Consider the following 22,488-nt stretch of genomic DNA (forward strand, 5'->3'; position numbering starts at 1 on the left):
GAAATAAAATAGTAGTAGGAGAGAGAGAATAAGAGCTACATAATAATTATAAGAAAAATAATAATATTGTTAAGAAATTAGTTAAAGGGAGGAAGGGGAAGAGAGGAGCAAGTCTGAGACAAGTTATTATGTGGAATGAGGTGTGACTGTTTGATGCAGCCTCCTTTATTTATAGCACTAAAACTAGGTTATTCATGGAGAAGATACATATGGTCAAACCCACAAACTACTCAAATACACATGGTCTCCAAAACTATTCATAACAAATATCACTAACTTTAACTTTTTTCCAATTTTGAATATGAAATTCATGTGATATTTATAAAAATAAAGACTTCCATATCAGTTTAATGAGTTTTACCTGAATTTCAACCGGCGAAGAGAGGATGTTAGAGTGTTTGAAACACTTCAGTTCAATCATTTATGTAAATTATAAAGTTTGTTATAGAAGAATATATAACAAATTAAGACAAAAAGATACGAAGCTCTTTGATTTTTAAAGAGTTTTGATATGAAACTCCTTTAATTATAAAATAAATTTAATGATGTGGTCTCACACTTTTTTTTGTTATGAATAATAATAGAACGAAGATAAAACACATTAAAATGATCAAGTAAGGTGTCTGTTAGGAGGTTATAGACTTATTCTGTTAGGAGTGACAGAAATCTCTCTAAAAAAGATTGTCTATCAACTATAATTTTATTGTATACAGAAGATTCAGATTCTCAACCGATGAAGAAGTGAGAGTTAACCAACCTTAATTAACTCACGAACTTATTCGTGTCACTCTTTACAACATACATTTTTTTTCCATATCATAACCGAGAGTGTAATATGTTTTTTTTATATTGCAAATTAAAATATGATATGCAAAAAAATGACATGAATTGGTGTGGAAATGACATCAATAGATTTTTCCAAATTATAAGACCATCCACAATGGTTAAACAAAAAATGTTTTGTTTAACCCTTTTCTACCCCACTTTTTCTCTTCCCAACACTCCACATCATCTTCTCTCTCCAATTCAACAAACTTTCAACAATTACCCACTCCAATGATTTTGTTTAACTCTCAACACCCTACCCCACCACTCACCACTCACCCTACCCCACCACTTTTTTATTTCACATTTTTATTTAATTTTATATTTTTGTTTTTATAATTACATAAAATTACAATTATCGATTTAAATTAAATTAAAACAATAAACACTTAACGATTTTATTTTTTTTAAATATAGACTTTTTTTTTAAAATATAGACTATAATTTTTTTTTTCTTAACTTAAAACGCAAGACAACAAACTAAGCATACAAGAATTTATTTTATTTTCTTAAAATAAAATGCAAGACAACAAACTAAGCACACAATATCTTAAAATGCAAGACAAGGAAAAACTAAGCACACAACACACAAATAACGTAAATAGTACGATACAAATCATCTTCAATCCTGAGACATTCCAAACTTTGCCCAGATGTGCTTCACTAGATCTGCTTGCAGTTCATGATGAACATTTGAATCACGCAACTCGGATCTAGCACGCACATGATTTGCAAAAGCGGGTAAAACCTCGGTCGAGTATGGTTGCTGTGTACTAGATCCACCTTCCCCAGATTGCTCAAAATCGGTCCAACGTTGAGCATATGTATCTCGTTCATCCTCGACAATCATATTATGTAATATGATGCATGACCTCATAATGATACTCAAGTCATCTATGTCCCACAAGCGAGCTGGTTCACGGATGATTTGAAAACGAGCTTGAAGAACTCCAAATGCACGTTCGATGTCCTTCCGACATCCCTCCTGAACTTTTGCAAATAACTTATCGGGTTCACTTTGAGGAAGTCTAATCGTTTTGATGAAAGTTGGATAAGAAGGATAGATACCATCGGCTAGATAGTATGCCATATTATAGGGACGTTGATTCACAACGAAATTCACAGCTGGAGTCTTTCCCTGTTCCACGTCATCAAACACTGGTGACCGATCTAGAACGTTTATGTCGTTCAACGTTCCAGGACATCCAAAAAAGGCATGCCAGATCCATAGGTCATAAGTTGCAACTGCTTCAAGAATAACTGTTGTGGTTCCCTTATCCCCTCTAGTAAATTGACCTTCCCATGCTTTAGGACAATTTTTCCACTCCCAGTGCATGCAGTCAATACTCCCGATCATGCCTGGGAACCCCTGCATGTCATTAGCATGTAATATCCTTTGCAGGTCTTCTTGGGTTGGTGCTCTCAGGTACTGTTGCTCATACAATCGTATGATTCCTTTACAGAATCTACGTAAACACTCCAATGCTGTAGTACCTCCAATTTTGATGTACTCATCGACCGCATCTGCTGCCACACCATATGCTAACATTCGCATTGCTGTGGTACATTTTGCTAAGGGTGATATACCTTGTTTATTGGCTGCATCAACGCGTTGGGTGAAGTAGTTATCACTACTTGAAAGGTCATCAACGATTCGAAGGAAAAGATGCTTTTGCATCCGGTACCGACGACGAAACATTGCATCGTCATATGTAGGCTCATTGGCAAAGTAGTCGCCAATTAGCATCTGGTTTGCCGCTGTATGATCTCTACCGAGATATTTTCTACTACGAGGTGCAGCATCTTCTCGAATTTTTCTTCGACGCTCTCTAAATCGGTTGAGTACATAAGCTTCTTCAATTTGACTATTTTGAATGTATGCTGCAAGATCAAAAGGACACTCAGATGGATCCATTTTTTGTGAAATTTGAAGTAGATTGGAAGAGATTTGGGATATTGGTACATCAATGGAGCTATGAGTCCATATAAGTAGGTACATTGAATGGTGGTTGAGTGCCGGATTTGAAATAAGTTATCAACCAGAGTTAATTATCGGAAAAGGACAAGATTCGAATTGAGTGGCACATATTCAAACACAGTTACCCGAGAATCATAAAAGCCAAACACTACTGACCTAACACCACGGGCAAATTATTAAAGCAAACACTACAGACTTGACACCACTGGTGGATTTGAAATAAGTTATCAACCAGAGTTAATTATCGGAAAAGGACAAGATTCGAATTGAGTGGCACATATTCAAACACAGTTACCCGAGAATCATAAAAGCCAAACACTACTGACCTAACACCACGGGCAAATTATTAAAGCAAACACTACAGACTTGACACCACTGGTGGATTTGAAATAAGTTATCAACCAGAGTTAATTATCGGAAAAGGACAAGATTCGAATTGAGTGGCACATATTCAAACACAGTTACCCATACATTAAAGCAAACATTACATAGCTGTCACCACTTGAAAATTATTAAAGCAAACATTAAAGCAAACATTAAAGCAAACACTACAGACTTCACACCACTGACAAGTTTGACCGATTACAGACAAAGACTCGCTTGAAATTAATTTCCAAATAGCTCTTTGGACAACTGCTCTAACAACTCTTTCTTACGGTCACTGAGATGCTCTTCCGAAGTTAGCTTTAGATACATACTAACTTTCTTAGCATTAGTCTTCTCTTTCATCGCATTAGTCTTCTCTTTCATCAATTCGTTAGTCTCTGCTTGCACCAATGCTATCTTTTCCAATTTTTCAAGCTCTTTCTCCTTGAAATGGATATAAGAATCCCACTCTTTGTCCACCACCTCGTCAGCATCTTCTCTAATTTTCTTTTTACTCTTTTTTTTAGCTGCCTCCCTACCCATTGGACGAGGAATTGATCCTATAGAGTTTGAGCCACTTGCATCACTGTCGTGTGATCTCTTAGATCCACTACTTCTCGAGCCACTATTTCCTCCTACCTGACTACAAAAACGTGGTTGATCACGGAGAACGCGCCATTCTTCCATCAAAGTAAATTGACCAATCTTCCCACTTGCGTATAATTCCTGCGCTCTTGCGATAACATCATCCTCCGACCAACCGCTTCGATGCTCACGCTTAGCGCTATCATAAGCGCCAATCCATTTACCCAGTCTTGTGTTCATATAATTCCAACGGTTTCGGCAGGCAACCCAATCGCGCGGAGGATCGAATGAGCAATGCTCATTACAATACTCAGCGATATCTCTCCAAAATGTTTCTCCTTTCTGGTTTCTTCCGACAACACTGTTTGTTCCGCAATTAATCCACCCACTAATTAGCACTAGATTTTGTGGAGTGTTCCATGCGGGTAAATGGGCTTTTTTGCTCTTAGGAGTGATTTCATTGACTTCATTATCAGCTGACCCGCCACCAAGATTGACTTGTGTTGAAAATTCCGGAAATTCCGCTACATCAACACTCGGAACATTTTCAGGAACCACTGGCATATAACCACTAGACTGAGGTGTTTGAGATGAATATCTCACAGATCCATAAGATGGATGAGAGTTTGGAACAATTGATGACTGGTTAAAATTTTGTATGTTTTGAGGAGGTTGGTACGAATATTGATTCGGATCTGGATAATAGTTTGGATTTCGAGGACGTTGGTTGGAGAATTGATGGGGGACTTGATAATAGTTTGGATTTTGAGGACGTTGGTTGAACAATTGATGTGGGACTTGATAATTGGTGGGATTTTGAGGATGTTGGTAAGAAATTTGATTTGGATCTTCATAGTTGTTGTGGTTTTGGTTGTAAAATGGGTTGTTTGAAGAATTCTGGGTGTTGAAATGGGGATTGTTGGGATCCATTTCAATACAAATGCTAATAGATAGATAAATAAGATGGTGAGAGAGATAATAAGAGAGTGAAAAAACTTGGTTTTTTTTTCTGTGTCCAAATCAAACGAACCAAGTCTCTATTTATAGAGAAAAAAAAATCATGAATTTTGGTATAATTTTTTTTTTCAGAAAATATTTTTTTTGATGAAATAATTGAGTTCAAAAGATAAGGAAAAACGAAATCCGGACTGACCAACCACAGGCTGCCACGTGGCAGGGGCAGAAAAAGCCGTCTTCTCTCTCCTACAGACAAGGCGCGTCACGCGCCTTGTCTGCGCGTGCTGTACACGCGCCTGCGGTGGCCACTGGCCTTGCGCCACGTGGCACACCGCAGGCTCCTTTTTTTTGTTGAAAATCTTCAACATTTTCTCCCTCTCTCTCCTCTTTCAACTAAATCCAACCAACCATTGCATGGGTTCAACAACTTTCAACATGTTTCAACATGGCATTAAACATGCCATTGTACATGGTCTAATTGTGAGAAAGGGACACTTGAGATCAAAGCTGTTGCTTTGATTGGAGTCTACCACTGTTAAGGATAATAATAAGGCCACTGCCCCCTCCACCTGACGTGGCGCCACGAAGATCGGGTTGCCCACGGGAATGGATTACCCAAACGTCAATATCTTAAATTTACTGTTTGCTTCGAGTAAAACCATATTTATCAACAGCAAAAGAATAGAGCAAAACATCATGTTGATTTGTTATCCTTAAAAAATATTAGGTAGGTTATTTTTTATTTTTTTTATACATCGAAAATGACAAAATGAAACGAAAAAACTAAGGTAGTCCTAACTTATCTTCAAGCAAAAAGACTACAAGTTCTTGTTAGGAAATAACACAGCTGAAGAAGTAAAATAAATTAGGAGCACAATCAACAACACAAGAATATAACGTGAAAACTCCAAAACCGGAGAAAAAACCACGACCGTTGTCAAAACCGACAACCAGAGAATAAACACTATGTGAAAATTGTTACAACACATAGACTTCACTCTCAACCACCCCATAACCCCAGTACACCAACACTCTCCAAAGTAAATATTTGAACTACACCTCACAATACTCTAAAACAAGAGCATAAGAGAAAAAAGAAAACACAAATATAAACTTAAAGTGTTTTCAGGTTCTACATCTTTGGTGTTTTTGGTGTGTTGAAACAAGGAGCTTGAGATCCCTATATATAGTCTTGGACCCTCCCACCCCTAACTAATCTAAGCGATGTGGGACTTCTTCAAGATGCTAACTTGATCTTTTTACTCCTTCATTAGCAATGTGTGACTTACATTGCAATCAACCCCAACAGTTCTTGAGACTAGAACTCTACTTGCTGGTAACCTCGATGTCACATGCAAGCACCTTGTTTGCCCATCCAATCAGCTGCACAATTTACCTTTGTGGGAATCCAAGAGAGCTCCACCCACCAACACATGTCCACAAGCTCATAAACTTCTTGCAGAATTCCAGCTTGAGCGTGGTGAGTAATCTGGGCACGCTTCAGGACCATCTTTATAAGCTCTTTGCAATCCGATTCACAGATAAGCTGACGAGTGCCTTTGCTCCAAGCCATGGCCAGCCCATCACGAAGAGCCAGAGCTTCCGCCGCAAACACGCTTACCTCATGGCTATAGAAACCGCAACTCCAATTACCTGAACTATCCCTCATCAAGCCACCACCACCCACGTGACCGTCACCCTCAAGAATTTATTCTTTAAAATGCGAAAAATATTTTTTTATCTTTTAAGTAATCAATTTAATTGTCACTTAAAACTTATTTGACTAGTTTAGTAAGCTTATAGCTTTTTTAATAAGCTACTTCAAATAGCTTATATATAACTTATTATATTTATTCTCACTTTTTTTGCTAATTAAAATATTTTTCTATGAGACTCATCCCCTCTAAATTTGTCATCGTTGCACTCAACTTAAATATTTCATTAATTTAGATAATTATAAAGCTTTAATTTATTAATTTCAACTTAATATTATTTTTTGTTATCCTATCAGTGTAATAAAAATATGAAAATGTTCATGAATGATAACTCAAGTGGTAAGAGCTGTGAGACATATCAGTTGTGGAGGGGAAGGTCTGAGAATCAATCGCAGAGGGTATAATCTATCTTTCTGATGTACTAAAAAAATATGAAGAAGATTAAATTATGATGAAAAATAAGAAATTATAATATTCAAACTAATAATTCTTTCAAAATTATTATATAAAAAATTATATAAACATTCATATATTTATATGTTATTCCAAGTTATTTCACAGTTGTAACTTATTCAACAACTAGTTTTATTAAACATTTTTATGCAAACAACTAGCTTTTTAGCGCTAACACCTAGCTCATAAATTTTCATCTAGTTTTTCAACTTTTAACTATCAACTAGCTTATAAGCTTCCAACTAGTTTTTCAATTTTCAGCTAGGTATTGCTAATTGTTCTCAATTTGTTCTCTCTTTTTTTTTTAAATATACTCACTTTAGTTATTGAATTGTGCTTTGATTTATATTTGGATTAATGGTTAAATTGGTCTATGTCTTTGTAACAAGCTTTGATTTTAGTCCCTCCCCAAAAAGTATTAAGCGAAATCTCCATGCGATTGCGCGCGTTTTGGTATTAGTCCATCCCCAAATTTCATGTATATAATTTGGTTTGATTCTAAAATAAAAAACACCGTATGAAATGCTCTAGCTCCGATGGTGGAAGAGATGAAGTTAGGCACATCCAGATTCACACAAATTTTAGGATTATGTAGGTTTTGAAAGTTTGGGGATTTTGCGGGGTTTGAAAGTTTAGGGATCTCGTGGGGTTTAAGTTTGGTGTTACAGGTTTTACTGGTTGCGGGGGTTTGGTGTTGAAAATTTGATTTTTAGAAATGAATGATGAAGATTGAAGATGAAGAGGATGAAGGTGAATGAAGAAGATGATGGAGGATTTATTTTAGTGACTAAGGTTGTTTTAGTAATTTTATTTTTTTTTGAAATTAAATTAAATTATTAATTGAATATATGGAAATTTAATTTAATTAAAAATGATGTGGATTAGGACATGTAAGCATTGACCTGCCACTAGGCAATCTCGTCGGAGCTCCGCCCTCCGTCGAGGACTAATACCAAAACGCGTGCAAACGCAGGGAGATATCGTTTAATATTTTTCGGAGAGGAACTAAAATCAAAACTTGCTACAAAGACAAGGATCAATTTGACCATTAACCCTTTAAAATATGTTGATCGTAATGAGACTTTTCAAAATAAAGAACTAAAATCATATAATTCAGGAACACTATGGGAAAAAAGTCTTAATTATGGCCAGAACGTTGAATAGGGCGGAGAGACTGATCATTCATCAGTTGATCGTTTGGATCCACAATATAATCATGATAAACTTTTTTTATAGGCAAGTTATTAGTAATGTTTGTAAGTTTTTTTTGATAAATAATGTTTGTAAGTTAGTCCTTCCTTAAAGTTTAAATCTTAGACCCTTCACCCTTCATCCTACCCAACTCTTATGTCTCCTAACTCTTATCACTTGAGGCAACCCTCTAAGACATAATCATGATAAACTTGTTGAGGTACTTTATTATTACCGGTGAATGCAATGTTTTAAAACTCAGTTCGATCGTTGACTCAGTCGAGGTACTGAGTCAATTGTTTGAAATTTTAGTTCTAATAATTAATCTATTTGGAAAGACTTAATTATAGGATGGTCTGGATGAGACTGCTAATTCAAAATATGGTGATCTGAATGAGACTTTTCAAAATTAAGAACTAAAATCAAGAACATATAAAATCAAGAACATATATTCAAGAACACAATGAAAATAAATACAAAAAATGTCTTAATTATGGCGACAACGCTGAATTGGGCGGAGGGACTGATCATCCACTGGTCGATCGTCTTGATCCACAACAAAGGTACTTGACTAGTACCGGTGGATGAATGCGCTGAAAGTCCCGTAGCCACCATCCCATCCACCCCAGCATTGGTCTCAACAACTGCAGTCTTCTGGTTGGCAATGGCAGCTTCAGCCTTCTGGTTGGCAGTTTCAGCCTTCTGGGTGGCTGCTTCAGCCCTCTGGATTGCAGCTTCAGCCTTCCGGGTGGCAGCTTCAGCCTTCTGGTTGGCAGCATCAGCCTTCTCGGTGGCAGCCTCAGCCTTCTGGATGGTTGCTTCAGCCCTCTGGGTTGCAGCTCGAGCCTCATGGGTGGCAGCTCGAGCCTCATGGACAGCAGCTTCAGCCATCCGGTAGGCAGTTTCAGCAAGTTGATGTGACAACGCCAATGTCTCTCTGAGGCGTGAAGCTTCAGCTTCGGCAGCCCGCAACCTCACTATGATCTCCTCATCTGCTCCACCAGCAACGTCGTTATATAGTGAAGTGTTGGCTCTGGCCGCCTCAGCCTCAACCTGCTGCCTCGTCAAGGGATCCTCTGAAATTGAGTTGAGTTGTTGAGGATGGGGATGAAAAGCTTGCGAAGTAGGTTGGAAAGAGCTTAGTAACTCAACTACCGATGAAGGACCAAGGGGTCTTGGAGGTGTGAAAATCCTTACTTGTTGAGCCTTGCTTTTAGAAGGTAAGGCGGTTTGGTCACGGCCGTATAGGGGAACAAGGGATGATTCTGAAATTTCTGATTTGCATACTGGACATTGTGGCTCCTTCTTCTCTTCATGGTCAGATGAGACGCTATGAAAATTAAGCCATTTGTAAATGCAGGGCCAGCAATAAAGATGACCACAAAGAGTAACCACTGGATCTTGCACGCGGTCCAGGCAGATGCTGCAATCAAAGCCACTAAGACCATTTCTATCAGAATGATCTTCAATAGCATCATCACAAGCACATTTCAACATATCTGAAGATGATTTTTCTTCAAAGGAATCCACTTGGGGCACAGGCTCCTCAAAATACTGATTTGAGGCCATTTTTCTTTTGTCTCACAATGTGTTCTCTGTTGGGTGCCTGAACCTGAAATGCAGAAAGTACATATGTAAGAATTATAAGTTTCTGCTAACACATAATTCATCCTCCAAAAATGAAGTTCAGCTAAAATTTATAAAAATTTAAAACTGTCCAAAAAAAACTTTACTCAACACCACTAGATAAATCGGTGTGAATTTTGATTTAGCATCCCTACACCCCAGTGGTCTTGTTGAGGGAAACTTGAACCTTCAGATATTTTCTTGAAGTGATAAAGACATATTTTCTTGAAGTGAAGGGGAAAAAAAGTACAGGGATGTTTCAGAATTTAAAATTTAAATGTTATTCAGCTGATTAGATTCCATCTTTATTCACCTGGCAGAATCCAAGAGCACAAGATTATTGTAAAATTGTAAGTCAGAAAAGCTTAAGATATCCTTCACCCCCTTGGAATAACTTTCATCAGCATACCAAATTGCAATCAGCAAGCATTATTCCACAAAACAAAAAAGCAATCAAATCAACATACATGATATGACATAGACAAAATGATACAAGCTTAAGATAACCTGCACACATAATGAAAGCTTAAATAACAGCACCATTCCACCCTAAGCCAGACAGAAAGTAACAACAAAAGTGACAAGCAATAGTAAAGCTTAAGATAACAGAACACCATTCCACCCAAGCAGAGTGTAAGAAAACTAACACAGTGGTGCCACGGAGCTGTACGAGAGACGATGAGGCTCGCCGGACGGAGAGAGGAGATTGGGGTCGCTAGGCGAAATGGGAACTTTCTTCAAGTTGCAAAAGGAAACGGAAATGGGGTTTCAGGGATTCTCTTCAGAGAGCAGAGCTGCAAGTATTGTAGGCCAGTAGGGTAAGTGGATTGTTCAGGTTTATATTGTAGGGCCTGTGATTATGGGATGGGATAAAATAAGATGGTTAGATAAGAGCATCAAAAGATAATAGCGGGCAATTTTTCTGATTTTTTGTTTTCGAGGTGGACTACATAGTGATAGGATAATAGTTGCATGTGTGATGCATGGTAATTTAATTTATTTTGTTATATACAATTAAATGTAATTTGCATAGATTTTTTATTTGAAATTTCTAACAAAAGTACTTGTAATTCAGGTTCCCTCTGATATGATTGTTCTGCACGATGCTGGGACAAGAGGTTTGACAATCGCTTAACAGTAAAACAGAACTTAACAACAGAAACAATAACACACAGCAATTGTTAACCCAGTTAAGTGAAAAACTTTCACCTACGTCTGGAGGGTTTGCACCCAAAGAAAGGAAATCCACTATCTCAAGATTCAGGAATTACAGACACTCATGAACACCTCAGTTCATAGTTCACTTCCTAATCTACCTAGTGTATTTCTACTTAGAATCTCAACCTAAGTATGAGAGCCCCTCTCACTTTCTCTCAATCACTGTCACAGTGATTGGTGAACACAATGAACAATCAGAGTTTGAACGCAATCAAACAACACAGAACCCTTCTTTGCTTTATAGAATCAGTGAGCAAAGAGGATTCACAACTAACAAATGACAAAGCACAATAACAAATCCTAAAACACTCGATCTCTCTCTCTTAGCTTCGGTGGTCTTCATGTTTTAGGTCTTCATCCTTTTATAGACTTCAGCAGCGGTAGCATGGGCTCTAAGGTTAGCATGGGCTGAAGTAACAGATTGCAGCAACAACAAATCAAAACGCAATCTTGATAGATTCGGTTTACTTATTGCACAAGTAAAGATAGAAACCAATCTTTTAACAAAGATTGTTTCAACAATAACAACCCATAATTAAAACCCTCATGGAAAAGCTACTTGCTCCTCAAGTAACTCAAAAACATATCTTCAGTAAATCTTCAGAGGGCCCACAACAGAAACTCTAGCTAAGGACTGATGCCCTAGCTTCACCAGGTCAGATGTCACGGCATCGGCTTCGACAATCAGTTGTTTTGACAAAATGCAAGGCAACATGTACCAACAGTACTACCACCCATACACACTCCTTAAATAGGTAGGTTTTTAGAGGAAATATTATAGTAAAGTAGGCATGATAGTTTAACTTGTACTCGCCTGAATTCGTCCAGCTTTGACGGTTGAAACCTGTATTGATTGAGTTTGAGTTTGATTTTGATTTTACTCGATGTTTAAAACTAGGTTTAGTATTGGTGATCCTGCGTCGAACCCAACCTGAACTCGCCCGATACATTAATTATTATGGGTTTTCGATCTCTTTGTAATATATATACATGATGATGAATGATTAAGCTATGATTTTTTTTTCTTAAAATTGTAGTGCCCTTGGCCCGTTACTGTTTCTTTTCATGCTTAGAGCAGTCAATTTGACTAGTTCACTACGGTAATTTTGTTAAGAGAGGACACATTATTCCGGGTGCTTTTGTTAAGAGAGGTCACATTGCCCCAGCACATTGTTTCTATTGATGCATATATATGGTTAAGTAGACATTTTTTAATCAATTTTGTTGCACGTAATTCATTTCTTTCTAGGATATTGTTATGAATTTGCCTACTGTGTTAGATTAAGTCACTCACACTGTATTGATACCTGATACTTCTTTTCAAGGATCATCTCTTTATGTTATTTTAGAAGCTAAAGAAGGTTTAGGGTCGGGTTGAGAAACCCAAAACCCGACAAGTTTCGTATTCCCGAACTCAATGGGGTTGAGTTCGGACATGAGGATTTGGTGGAGAGAACAATCACTCAATTGTGAGAATGACTTACTTTACTCTTTAAACTAAAAAGTGAGAGCTATGATAATGATCTTAAATGGGCCATATACTTGGGCCTTTTGGAGAGTAGTGGTCCTTGTGGACATGTACTCCATTCCACGAACATGGAGTTGCAAAATGGCCATGGCCATGAACACGGTGATGGTGTCATTGACTCCTTGGACAAGAGCCTTCCTTCTATTCCAATCGCGATTTCTCCCATTCTCCAACAAAACCCACACACTCACACCCCATTTCCACTGCCGTCGCAATTCGTCACACTCTACCTCACCCATGGCGGACGCCGCCGCTGAAGAGGCTGCTATCTCCTTACAGGAATGGCAAGGTTGGGGCACCGCGTCTCCAGTCCCAACCATGGTCACCCAAATCGTCCAAGATATGAAAATTCTAGAGAAAGATTTCAATGCCCAGATGAATTTTGGAGGCCTCGGTGGAAAGTTAAAGGTGGGTTCTTATCAAAGTTTTGTTTTTGCTGAATGCTGATGCTAAAGTTAAGTTTTTTTTGTTTTTGTTTTTGAATGTTCAGGGGAATTTTGGTATACAAGAAGATAAGAAGCATCGTGCAACCTATAAGGCCTTAGGTGATTCAGAGCAAAAACTACAATTTTATTCAGCTAGGCAAATAGCTTGTCGTGTTCTTGGTAGCAAGGGTTACCTTTGTCAGAAGGTTAGATTTTAAGTGTTTTTGGCTATGAATGATGTTGTTGCTGAATGTGTATTTTGTTTTTTTTAATCTTGCTTTCGTTTTTAATTTTTTGTAGTGCTGGCTTCCTAAGGAGGATTGCATGTGTTCTAAAGTCACATCCTCTTTGCTAGGCCCTGGAATAAGGTTTTGGTTGTATATGCATCCCAAGGTTTAGTGCAACTTTGTTATTTAGCTATTCATTTTTTTTTAGTGTTTTGTCCATTTGTCGTAGACATTTAGGGTACGTTTGTATTTCTATCGGCGCACATTTTTAGGCAGTTTGAATGTGTTTTTGGCCAAGTTTTTTGTGTCATTGGAGCGGATGTGCTTTTGGTCAACTTGAACGTAAATACAAACATTTAATTTTTCGTTATCTCGTGCAGGATTTCTTACGACAGAACAACACAGGAAAGCTTTTGTGGCAAGTATTTGGTGTTGAGGCAGCAACTTTGTGCCTTTTTGGCATTCCTGAACATGAAGAAATCATGTGGAATTCATTCAAACTGGCAGGTCTTCCAATTTATATCAATTGGCAGTGACTATTGTTGCATTTATTGTAGTAGTTAGATTTCAAGTTTGGAATTCATATTCCAGCATTTACTATTTCTACAATTTCTGCTTTCTAGTGTTTGTTAGAGCGTTTAGTATCACTTACACTTGCTGCATCACAATTACTCTACCAATATATTACTTCATTATGAGTAGCTTCTTATCATGGTAGTGTGTTTAAACTGGACCCCCTGTATATGTGTGGTGTATGATTTAATTTGGTAGTTTCTCATTGTTATGTTTGATCTACATATTCTGTATCTTTTAATATCATAACCAGATGTTCATTTCACATTAAATTGCTTTTGGTGTGTGTTTACCTATATTCAGGAAAAAGTAAGGTGTGGTGCCTTTATCCCAACAAGAGTGCAGCTTGAAAATCCGTTCCAGATGCGTTTGGTCAGGAACCAGTTGCAAATCATGAAGTCACATCAGAAAAGGTTTTATTTTAGCATGATGATGATTTCATTATTTTTAATTGTTGATCTAGAAGTAGTACTTATGGTTATATGACTACTGGGGAGTTGGGCGTGTGAATGCACCAGAAAGCAAATATACACTATTTGATTCTGGTAAAATTACTTCCCCCTTTTAATGTATTTAAGGTTAAAATAATAACCAGCCCTGAGCCTCAAACTGTGGTCCAACCTCTACTGCTAATGGGGATAAATGAACTGTACTGCTGGCATCCAAGCTGCTATTTTGTGTTTATCTTGTAGTAATTCAATGCAAGAATGTTATAACTTTGAGACGTTATTAAGTCATGTGATTTTAATCTTATTGTTTTTGCATTTATCACTTGAACAAGACTAGGAAAACATAATACAGAATCTACAGAATTGAAGCTCTGAAATCCATTACCAGGAAGAGTGAGGAAAGTTATAAATTAGAATGAATTTATTGGCATTGAAGTGAAACTTACAATTGGCCTTTCAATATAAACATGATTTCTTTTTTCTAATCTTATGTCAATTCAATGCCACTTTAAGCCAAAAATCTTTTGTTGTTGTTGCTTTTAAAATTTTGATACAGATTTCCTTTTTTATTTTATTTTGTGCAATCAGGTAATATTTTTCTTTTAATTATAAAGCAGTTAAAAGTAGATACAACTCTGCATTTTATTTTGATTGATGGGACATGGAGCAATTCAGCAGCAATGGTTAGGCGCCTTCAGGTCTGGGTGGATTTCTTCTTCCTTTTCTTCATAATGACTCTATGATTGTTAGGTGCTATGAAATAGTAATTTTTTATTATACTGGTGTATGTTAAGATGTTATACAGTTTGGGTTCTCTTACAAATTTATGTTAGAGGGGCCAACTTTAATCGGATGCAAATATAATATCCTCTCTATCCTATGGCATCTGTGATCTGTGCCAAAGAGAAAATAATTTGTTTACTACTCCAGTGACCCTACCATTTCTCTCTCTCTCTCTCTCTCTCTCTCTCTATAAACTTGAAGAATCAATTGAAACAAACTGACTAAATATTTGAAATTTGTACAATTGATGTTAAAACTGAAGTTGCTTAACAGCAGGATATAGATTGGGCCTAATAGTTAGACCTCCAAATGAACATTTTCTCCTCTCTTTCGAACTGTAGTAAAAATATGACTGCATTTCTGCGAAAATAAGAAGATTTCGAGTAGAGGAATCCCCTTTAGATTATAATCATACACAACAAATGTAATCCTTGGATTTAAATTCTTTTAAATGAAGCATTAAGCAGTAACACAACCAAATTTATTCCTATTTGCTCCATTGGAGATTATTATGTTTGGGAAAATCTTGCTTGACATAGAAGATTTTCTATGAAGTGTGAAGTGACTTGCCCCAAATTTGGCCATTTGCACACACTGCTTCAGATGTTGTAGTGCAGGCTCTGTTAAAAGTGCTCTGTCTAAGCATCCTGCTACCAGTTGCTGTTGATTAAATTGGAAGAAAATGGATATTTTTCAACTTTTAACTTAAATGTGCTAGAGCACTGTTTTTGATCGGATACTTATGCTTTTGCCGAGAAAAATGCATCAATTGTAGCATTGGAATTTTTCAAGCTTGGTAAAGATCACCTTTAGCACAGCAATATTATAGTACCCTTTCTCTTCATATGCGACTCAAACATAGATGTAGCTAATGATATGTGACACTTATTTTTATCATGCTTATATGCATCTTTGGATGACAATGCCTATTGTTGAGAAGTCCCACATTAACTAAAGATATGGCCAAGATAGCCCTTATATATGGGAAGGCAATCCTCACCTAGCTTTTGGGGGTTGAGTTAGGCCTTCCAAATTTTAATACCTACGTTGCTGACTAAATGGAAATCAAACATAATAATGAATTTCACCATGGGCTATTTTTTACTCTAATACACTGACACTGCTTGCAATGAGATTTTTTTCTGGAATGAGATATAGTTGTAAAAGAGAAATACATTATTTTGTTTTTCTGAGATGTGAAATTTGTGTTCATCAGGATCAAGCCAAGTTAGCTTGGGGAGATGAGGACCTTGCTTGTATATCCTTGAATCCCGGCGCTTCTGCTATGCATAAACTTAGGTGAGTGAGGAAGTGAAACTAAGATTAACTGATTCCTATTTTGCAAGATATCTGTGGCTGTTATTCTCTTGCTTTCTTATCTTTTCCATAGACTTTCTGCTGTCTGTAATGTAATATATGCCCATTATGGTATTTCCATGGCAGGCCCCAGCCGTCTTGGGATCGTACATGTACAGCAGCAGCAGCCGCTGGCCTGCTCTCAGAGCTCCACCTTCTTCCGCAGGTTAGCTCCATTGAATTGGATAAACAGGAAGAAGCAGTGGAACATGCGTTAACAGTTCTATTAGAAGCCCTCACAAATAGACGCCTTCGCATGGGAAGGTCCATAACTCGAAAAGTGAGACATACTATTTAGAGATCTAACCAAGTTTGTTCTGAGTCTGACAACTTATCCAGTAAGCCTCTTACAATTTTTTAAGTGAGCAAATTCTCAACCCTGTACATGTAGGCTCGATGAGAAATGGTTGTTACGTATACAAGGATTTTCCAATTCCTTCACATTAATGTTTGACATAGGTTTCATGTCTTAAATTTCAGTTCAAAGAATGACTTATGGAATCTTCCCTCCATTTACTATATGATTGATGCTATATCCTCCTACATAGTCTTCTTGGTTACAGAGTATCAAGTGAAACACATTTAATACCTTGTAATCGTAGAAGGGATTCTATGTTTTTCAGCTACTAATTAGCAGGATTATTAAGAGAATGTTGTAGGATTTTGAATTATTCTGACAACAAAGTATACTTCTGATGTACTTCATTTTGTGTGTCTTGTTGTCTTGCTCTTGCATGCACTAATTTTATCGACTTTCTACTACTTCACCTGGAGTGCACTACATGCATCAGGATCAGGAATCATTTATTTGATATTTGATATTGGACTTTCTCTGAAGAGTGATAGCTACCTCTACTGTCTACTGATCCTTTGAAATTCACCTGCCTTATAATCAAATGCATTGAGCTATTTTTTGTGGTTTACAATTTACATGATAAATAGAAATGTGTCAAAATTAAAATATTTACTTCAGGTTTCAAATATTCTTTTGGGCTGTAATTTGGATTTCTGAAGGAAGATATGCAAAAAGTTTCATATAGGAGATGTATTTCTCATTTACCTTACAAAGTTCCATATAGAGTCATGTTTGAGTGATGATCTAGCTATCCTTTGACGCTGAAATTGATATTTTCTAATGAAGATTGTCCAGGGAAATGTGTTATTATGGTTTATCTGATTTCTTTTTTGCTCGATTGCAACATGCTCTCTCCAATCAACATTCACATTAAAGTTTTAGGAGGTTTTCATGGACTTACCTTATATTAAATGTTCTTAGCTGAATTGAAGTTCATAATTCAGATATAGTACTTTGTAACGTGCACCATGCTGCAATTAGTTATGACTCCATTAATTTTAGGGAAAATTATTGGTGTGAAATTAACATCAAGCTTTTTAGATAACGATAACATGGGGGTCCTCGATTTGACAACTGCTGATATAGTTACAGGACTCCAAATGTGACACTTCAAAGGAGAGTGGTGCAATTTGAGATTTTATAATTCTTATCACACATGTTTATCTTCTTCCACTTTGACCAAATTACCATATTAAATTTTCTCCCAAACGATAGACATTGGACGAAGAAAGCTGTAGCCTGTAAGCACAAATATTCCAGGATTGACTAAACCTTAGAAAATAAATAAATAAAGAAATTGTTGACCAAATGAGATAAAATAGAGGTAATTGTTAACAAGTGTATTGTGTCTCCCAACCAACCAAAGCACCAGTTAAAGAAAAAAAACACTTACTAAAAGGTACTCTCTCCGTCCCTATTATAAGTCACTTTTTGTGAGTTTTTTGTCCCGAAATATAAGTCATTTTACAATATCTATGCAACATTAATTTTTTTTTCTCCATGTTTACCCTTGTAGCATTTAAAGAATTTTCCTACTTTCCAATATTTTTCTTTATTTTCAAGGCCACTTTCATTTATATCTACTCAAAAAACTTTCAAAACTTAGTTTTTATGGGTGAGAGGAGGTTTTCAAGATAGTGGAACATTAATATGGAGAGAGAGGTAGATGGGATTAATTGAATTGATATACTTTTAAATGGGGTTAATTTAGGAAAAAAGATACAAATCTATTGCAACTAACTAATTCTAACTACTTTTCTTAATCCTAGAGAAATTAGGTAAAAGTGACTTATAATAGGGGACGGGGGAAGTACAACTTTGGTGATCACTGATAGTTTCTAGCTTTTCATTAATCAAACTTTTCAGTTACTATCAAGGATTAAAACTACAAACTGAGCGAACCCTTACAGAGAACAAACTCTCAAGTCTCAACACAGGGGTTCTTCCTCCTAAGGTTTTCTTCACCATTAAGTGCTAAGGCTTTAAACTTTAAAGCAATCGAAGGATGTTGTTTTTGGATAGCTACAAAAGCAATATCTACAACGCCCCGAAGCGTTAAAGTATCTTTTATAGGTACAGCTACCATGGTGGATTCATACTACCTTGCCGCACTATCCGCCTCGGTACTGCCATGTACCACCACAGTTGAAGCAGAGAAACTCCTCTATCTTTTTTTGGAAGAACACATATCATTCACACATGCATATATATATATATATATACATCAGTATATGTTTCGAATCAATGAATACCTCTTCAGCGTCTCTATTTGGTTTCTAAACACGATTTAAGCACGTAAAGCATGGTCGTATTACTATATGTTACACATCAGCACCTAAAGCAAAATAGACAAAACGAACTCAGATTATTAATTGGAGAGAATTTGACCACATACTTTTGGTACTAGTACTACTATCTTTATTTAACATTTTTTTCAACGGCTTACTGCTTACTTAACTTCCATGGTGTTCCATGCACCTACAAATTATCTTATAATGGACAAATATAAAAGAATGCGTTCTTGATAGCAAAAAGTATTCCACTGAAGTGCAGATAAGGAGATTCCCATACCGAAAGAAACTGAAAAAGAATAGAAAGTTAATTGAACGCAAGAAGTTATCAAAAATTCGAAACATCAACTTTCGGTGCCTTCACGCATTATGTATCAGTGGAGATATATATGAACGCACACTTCACGTGATAAGGTCAATATTTGAATGGTATATACTATATACTCCTCTGCTTGTTCCAAATTCAATTATATATGCTGTTTGCTAGTGGAGAATTTGCATTTTGAAAGTTCTGTCTGAAGGTGTTTGACCCGAATTGGTCTTGGGATCTATTCATCCACTAAATGATTCAGTGCTGATTGATATATCTTGAGTGAATCTATGCTGAAAGAGTCGAGGATGTGTTTGGACTTTGCACTAAGGTTATGTTTTTTGATTAAGTGAAAAAAAGTGGAATAAATTTATAGAATATATATTTACAAAAAAAAAAAAGTTCAAAGTCGAATCAAACTGCTTTACATGCTCTAGTTATTTGAATACAGATGATTATTGAACACCACGTCTCTAGTGAGTAGTGACACTTGCGACCGGCACAAACAACATGTGTACATGTACACCACAAATCTGGTGGACACCAATCACAACTCTGATTTGAATATTGTAGTATACAAGCTGGAAGTGACCCTCACAACGTTACAATTATAGTATGTATTTGTTTATTATAAATATATAATCCTGTAGTACAAGTTGGAACTTGGAAGTAATTCTTCATTCTGCACCAAACATGAAACTACAATAAAAGCGAAACAAAAAATTTCAATCTTACTTTATTCCACTTTCCCCTTTATTTGACATTTTCTCCATATTGCATTTTGCAACCATATCCTAAAGATTGTCTAGAAGCTCATAACTCACCTCCACATTCACATTCAATTTAAGACAGCGATGATTATCCAAGTAAGGAAAACATGGTCATCAAATTCCCCTTCAAGGAAATGACACAAAAGAGTAGATTACCTTCAAGGTTGAGTTAGAAATAAATAGGTTTTCAACTTGCTGCTTGTAACAGGGACAAAGTGATTTAAATTTTATATCCTCCTGTGATAATTCTCTCATATTGTTGAATGTTAAAATTTGTGTATACTTTTATATAAACAATTACATGGTCCTACCTATGTAATATGTATGAAGAGAAGAGATAGACACAAAAATCTCAACATTAACAAAACATTAGAGAACACTGAGGGCCACAAAAATAAAATGAAGTAGTTGTATCACAAGATGAACATTATTAAATTCAGAGGAATATTCAACATACCCTGTACCCTTATGAGGATATACCACACAACACAACCATCACATCTCAACTCTCAAAGTGTGTGGCTCTGTAAACTAATTTGACAAACCACACAATTTTAGAGCAAAAGCAATCTAATACACAATGCACCAATTCAACTAAACCACACATCTTCACAATTCACACAAATCACCAATATATTAACTTGAACAAGAAAGAAAAATAACCACTCAGTTTGATTACCTGTTCTTAATAATTCCTCTTTTCTTTTTTATCATTTTAGCTGCATCTTTGGCAATTGACATAGCAAGATTAATTCAGGATACTATTCAAACCTAATTCTCAAAGCCAATTAGTTTCATGAACAAAGAAGCTAATTACAACATTAATCCAAAGGAAATAAACAATAAGCACAATCCCAAAATCTTATACTTTTGCCATTCACTTCCAAGAAGAGTCACAAAACAAAAGCACCAATATAATTCCGTAATGTTACATTTTTTTCTTCTCTCTGTTTCTTCCAATAACCCTAATAGGGGAAAATCAAATACGTAAAAAGTTGAAAATTCTCCAACAGATGAATACTTGTCTATTACACAAAAGAAACCCTTATTTTTTTTCATCTATGAGCAGTAATCAGCGTTTCAATGAAGCGCAACCCATCGAATCTCGGCGCGAATTTCTCCGACGACGGCGGCGGCGTAGAATTCTCACGGCGCCTAGTCTCATCCACGGCGCCATCCTGCAAAATCCCAAATAAAAAAAATCAGAAACAAAATCAAAACTGTTTAGGTTTGAAGAACGAGAAGAGAAATCGAGGTGGGAGGGAAGCGGGTACCTGGTGGGAAGTGTGGGCGGAGGATGAAACGGAGACGGCGGCGGCGACGGAGGCGGCGAGGAGGCCGGATTTCTTCATCTTTGTGGTTGGGAGATTCCAAGAGGTTTTAGAATCTGAGGCTATTTTGGTGAAATCACAATGTATAAGGAGAGAGGGAGAGAGAGAAATTGTTGAGAGCGAGTTTGACGGCATATATATAGGGGGAAAGGGGAGGTTATAGATGTAGTGACGGTAATAATTTATGCGGCAAATATACCTTGTTATTTTCTTCTTCCTCCAAATTACCAATTTGACATCATCATTTATTAGGGTTTTTATTTTGATGTCACGCATATACAATCACGAATCATAAATTTTGCGTTGTGGGAGTAAAATACATATATACACACACATACATATAGATAAGTAGTTGGGGCAGAGTAAAGTTACCTTCACACCTCTTAAATGAGGTGGAAAGAGATGGAAGATGAGAGAGATAGGAAGACAAGAAAAAGTAAGAGAGAGAAAGTATAAGATATGATAGATAATAAGATGAGAGAGATAGAAATAAAAATAGGTGAAAATGAAGTGTATACAAAAGGAGGTGTGTATATATCATTACCCGGCAAATAATACATTTAATATTAAAAAAATAAAAATTTGTGAGGCAAATAATACAAATAATACATACTATTAAAAAAAAATTGTGGGGGCAGTTGACACCAAAGCTTATTGAGCGGATCCGCGCTTGCGCTTATAGATATTGATTTGTGGGGTTTTTATTTTGATGTCACGCTTATAAGTATTGATGTCATTTCGCACTTATTAGTACAGTAAAATGAGTGACATAAGTATTTATAGAGGTGATGTTAGAATCAATTTTCTATTTTGTATGCGGTCTATTAATTTCACGTTATATTCAATAATGCAAATTATCAATTTTTAAGTGATTTTTTTTATAAATGTCATAACAAAGTTAGTTATATTAGTTTTGATTAAGTGGAAGGTTAGAAGATAATTTTTTTTTTAAATGTTATCTTTGAAATTAAATGGGTTAGGTGAGGGAGGTTCAAAGATCAATTCTTAGAGGGTGAAATTTATGTTTTTGATGTAAAAAGACATGTATTTTAAAAGAAAGAACAATAAAAATAAAATTATTTCAAGTCTCTTTTCCTCTCTTAAACCAAGTAAAAAAGAATGTAATATTTATGATTTTCTCATCTTGATCAAACATTAGAAGAACTAAAATATATT

The 22,488-nt window shown here is 36.2% G+C and overlaps 3 protein-coding genes across 3 annotated transcripts; 1 reads left to right on the top strand and 2 right to left on the bottom strand.

The window, feature by feature from the left end:
* Nucleotides 1-8,452: 8,452 nt before the first annotated feature.
* Nucleotides 8,453-10,555, bottom strand: LOC130746791 (E3 ubiquitin-protein ligase RMA1H1-like). Its single transcript, XM_057599519.1, has 2 exons — nucleotides 10,344-10,555; nucleotides 8,453-9,682 (listed from the first exon to the last, which is right to left on the bottom strand). Exon 2 carries the CDS (start codon nucleotides 9,637-9,639, stop codon nucleotides 8,509-8,511), a length of 1,131 nt encoding a protein of 376 aa, XP_057455502.1. The 5' UTR covers nucleotides 9,640-9,682; nucleotides 10,344-10,555; the 3' UTR covers nucleotides 8,453-8,508.
* A 1,940-nt stretch (nucleotides 10,556-12,495) lies between these two features.
* On the top strand, nucleotides 12,496-16,960 carry LOC130746792 (uncharacterized). Its single transcript, XM_057599520.1, is given in 8 exon segments — nucleotides 12,496-12,850; nucleotides 12,933-13,073; nucleotides 13,168-13,260; nucleotides 13,475-13,601; nucleotides 13,971-14,080; nucleotides 14,734-14,814; nucleotides 16,116-16,198; nucleotides 16,343-16,960. Coding segments are annotated over 8 exon segments (1,173 nt in total). The 5' UTR covers nucleotides 12,496-12,523; the 3' UTR covers nucleotides 16,554-16,960.
* A 3,857-nt stretch (nucleotides 16,961-20,817) lies between these two features.
* On the bottom strand, nucleotides 20,818-21,440 carry LOC130746794 (uncharacterized). The gene is made up of 2 exons (XM_057599521.1): nucleotides 21,256-21,440; nucleotides 20,818-21,159 (listed from the first exon to the last, which is right to left on the bottom strand). The coding sequence occupies exons 1-2, from the start codon at nucleotides 21,331-21,333 to the stop codon at nucleotides 21,037-21,039; spliced, it is 201 nt and encodes a 66-aa protein (XP_057455504.1). The 5' UTR covers nucleotides 21,334-21,440; the 3' UTR covers nucleotides 20,818-21,036.
* Between the last annotated feature and the right edge of the window lie 1,048 nt (nucleotides 21,441-22,488).

Source organism: Lotus japonicus, chromosome 3 (genome assembly GCF_012489685.1).
Source record: "Lotus japonicus ecotype B-129 chromosome 3, LjGifu_v1.2".
NCBI classification, from domain to species: Eukaryota; Viridiplantae; Streptophyta; class Magnoliopsida; order Fabales; family Fabaceae; genus Lotus; species Lotus japonicus.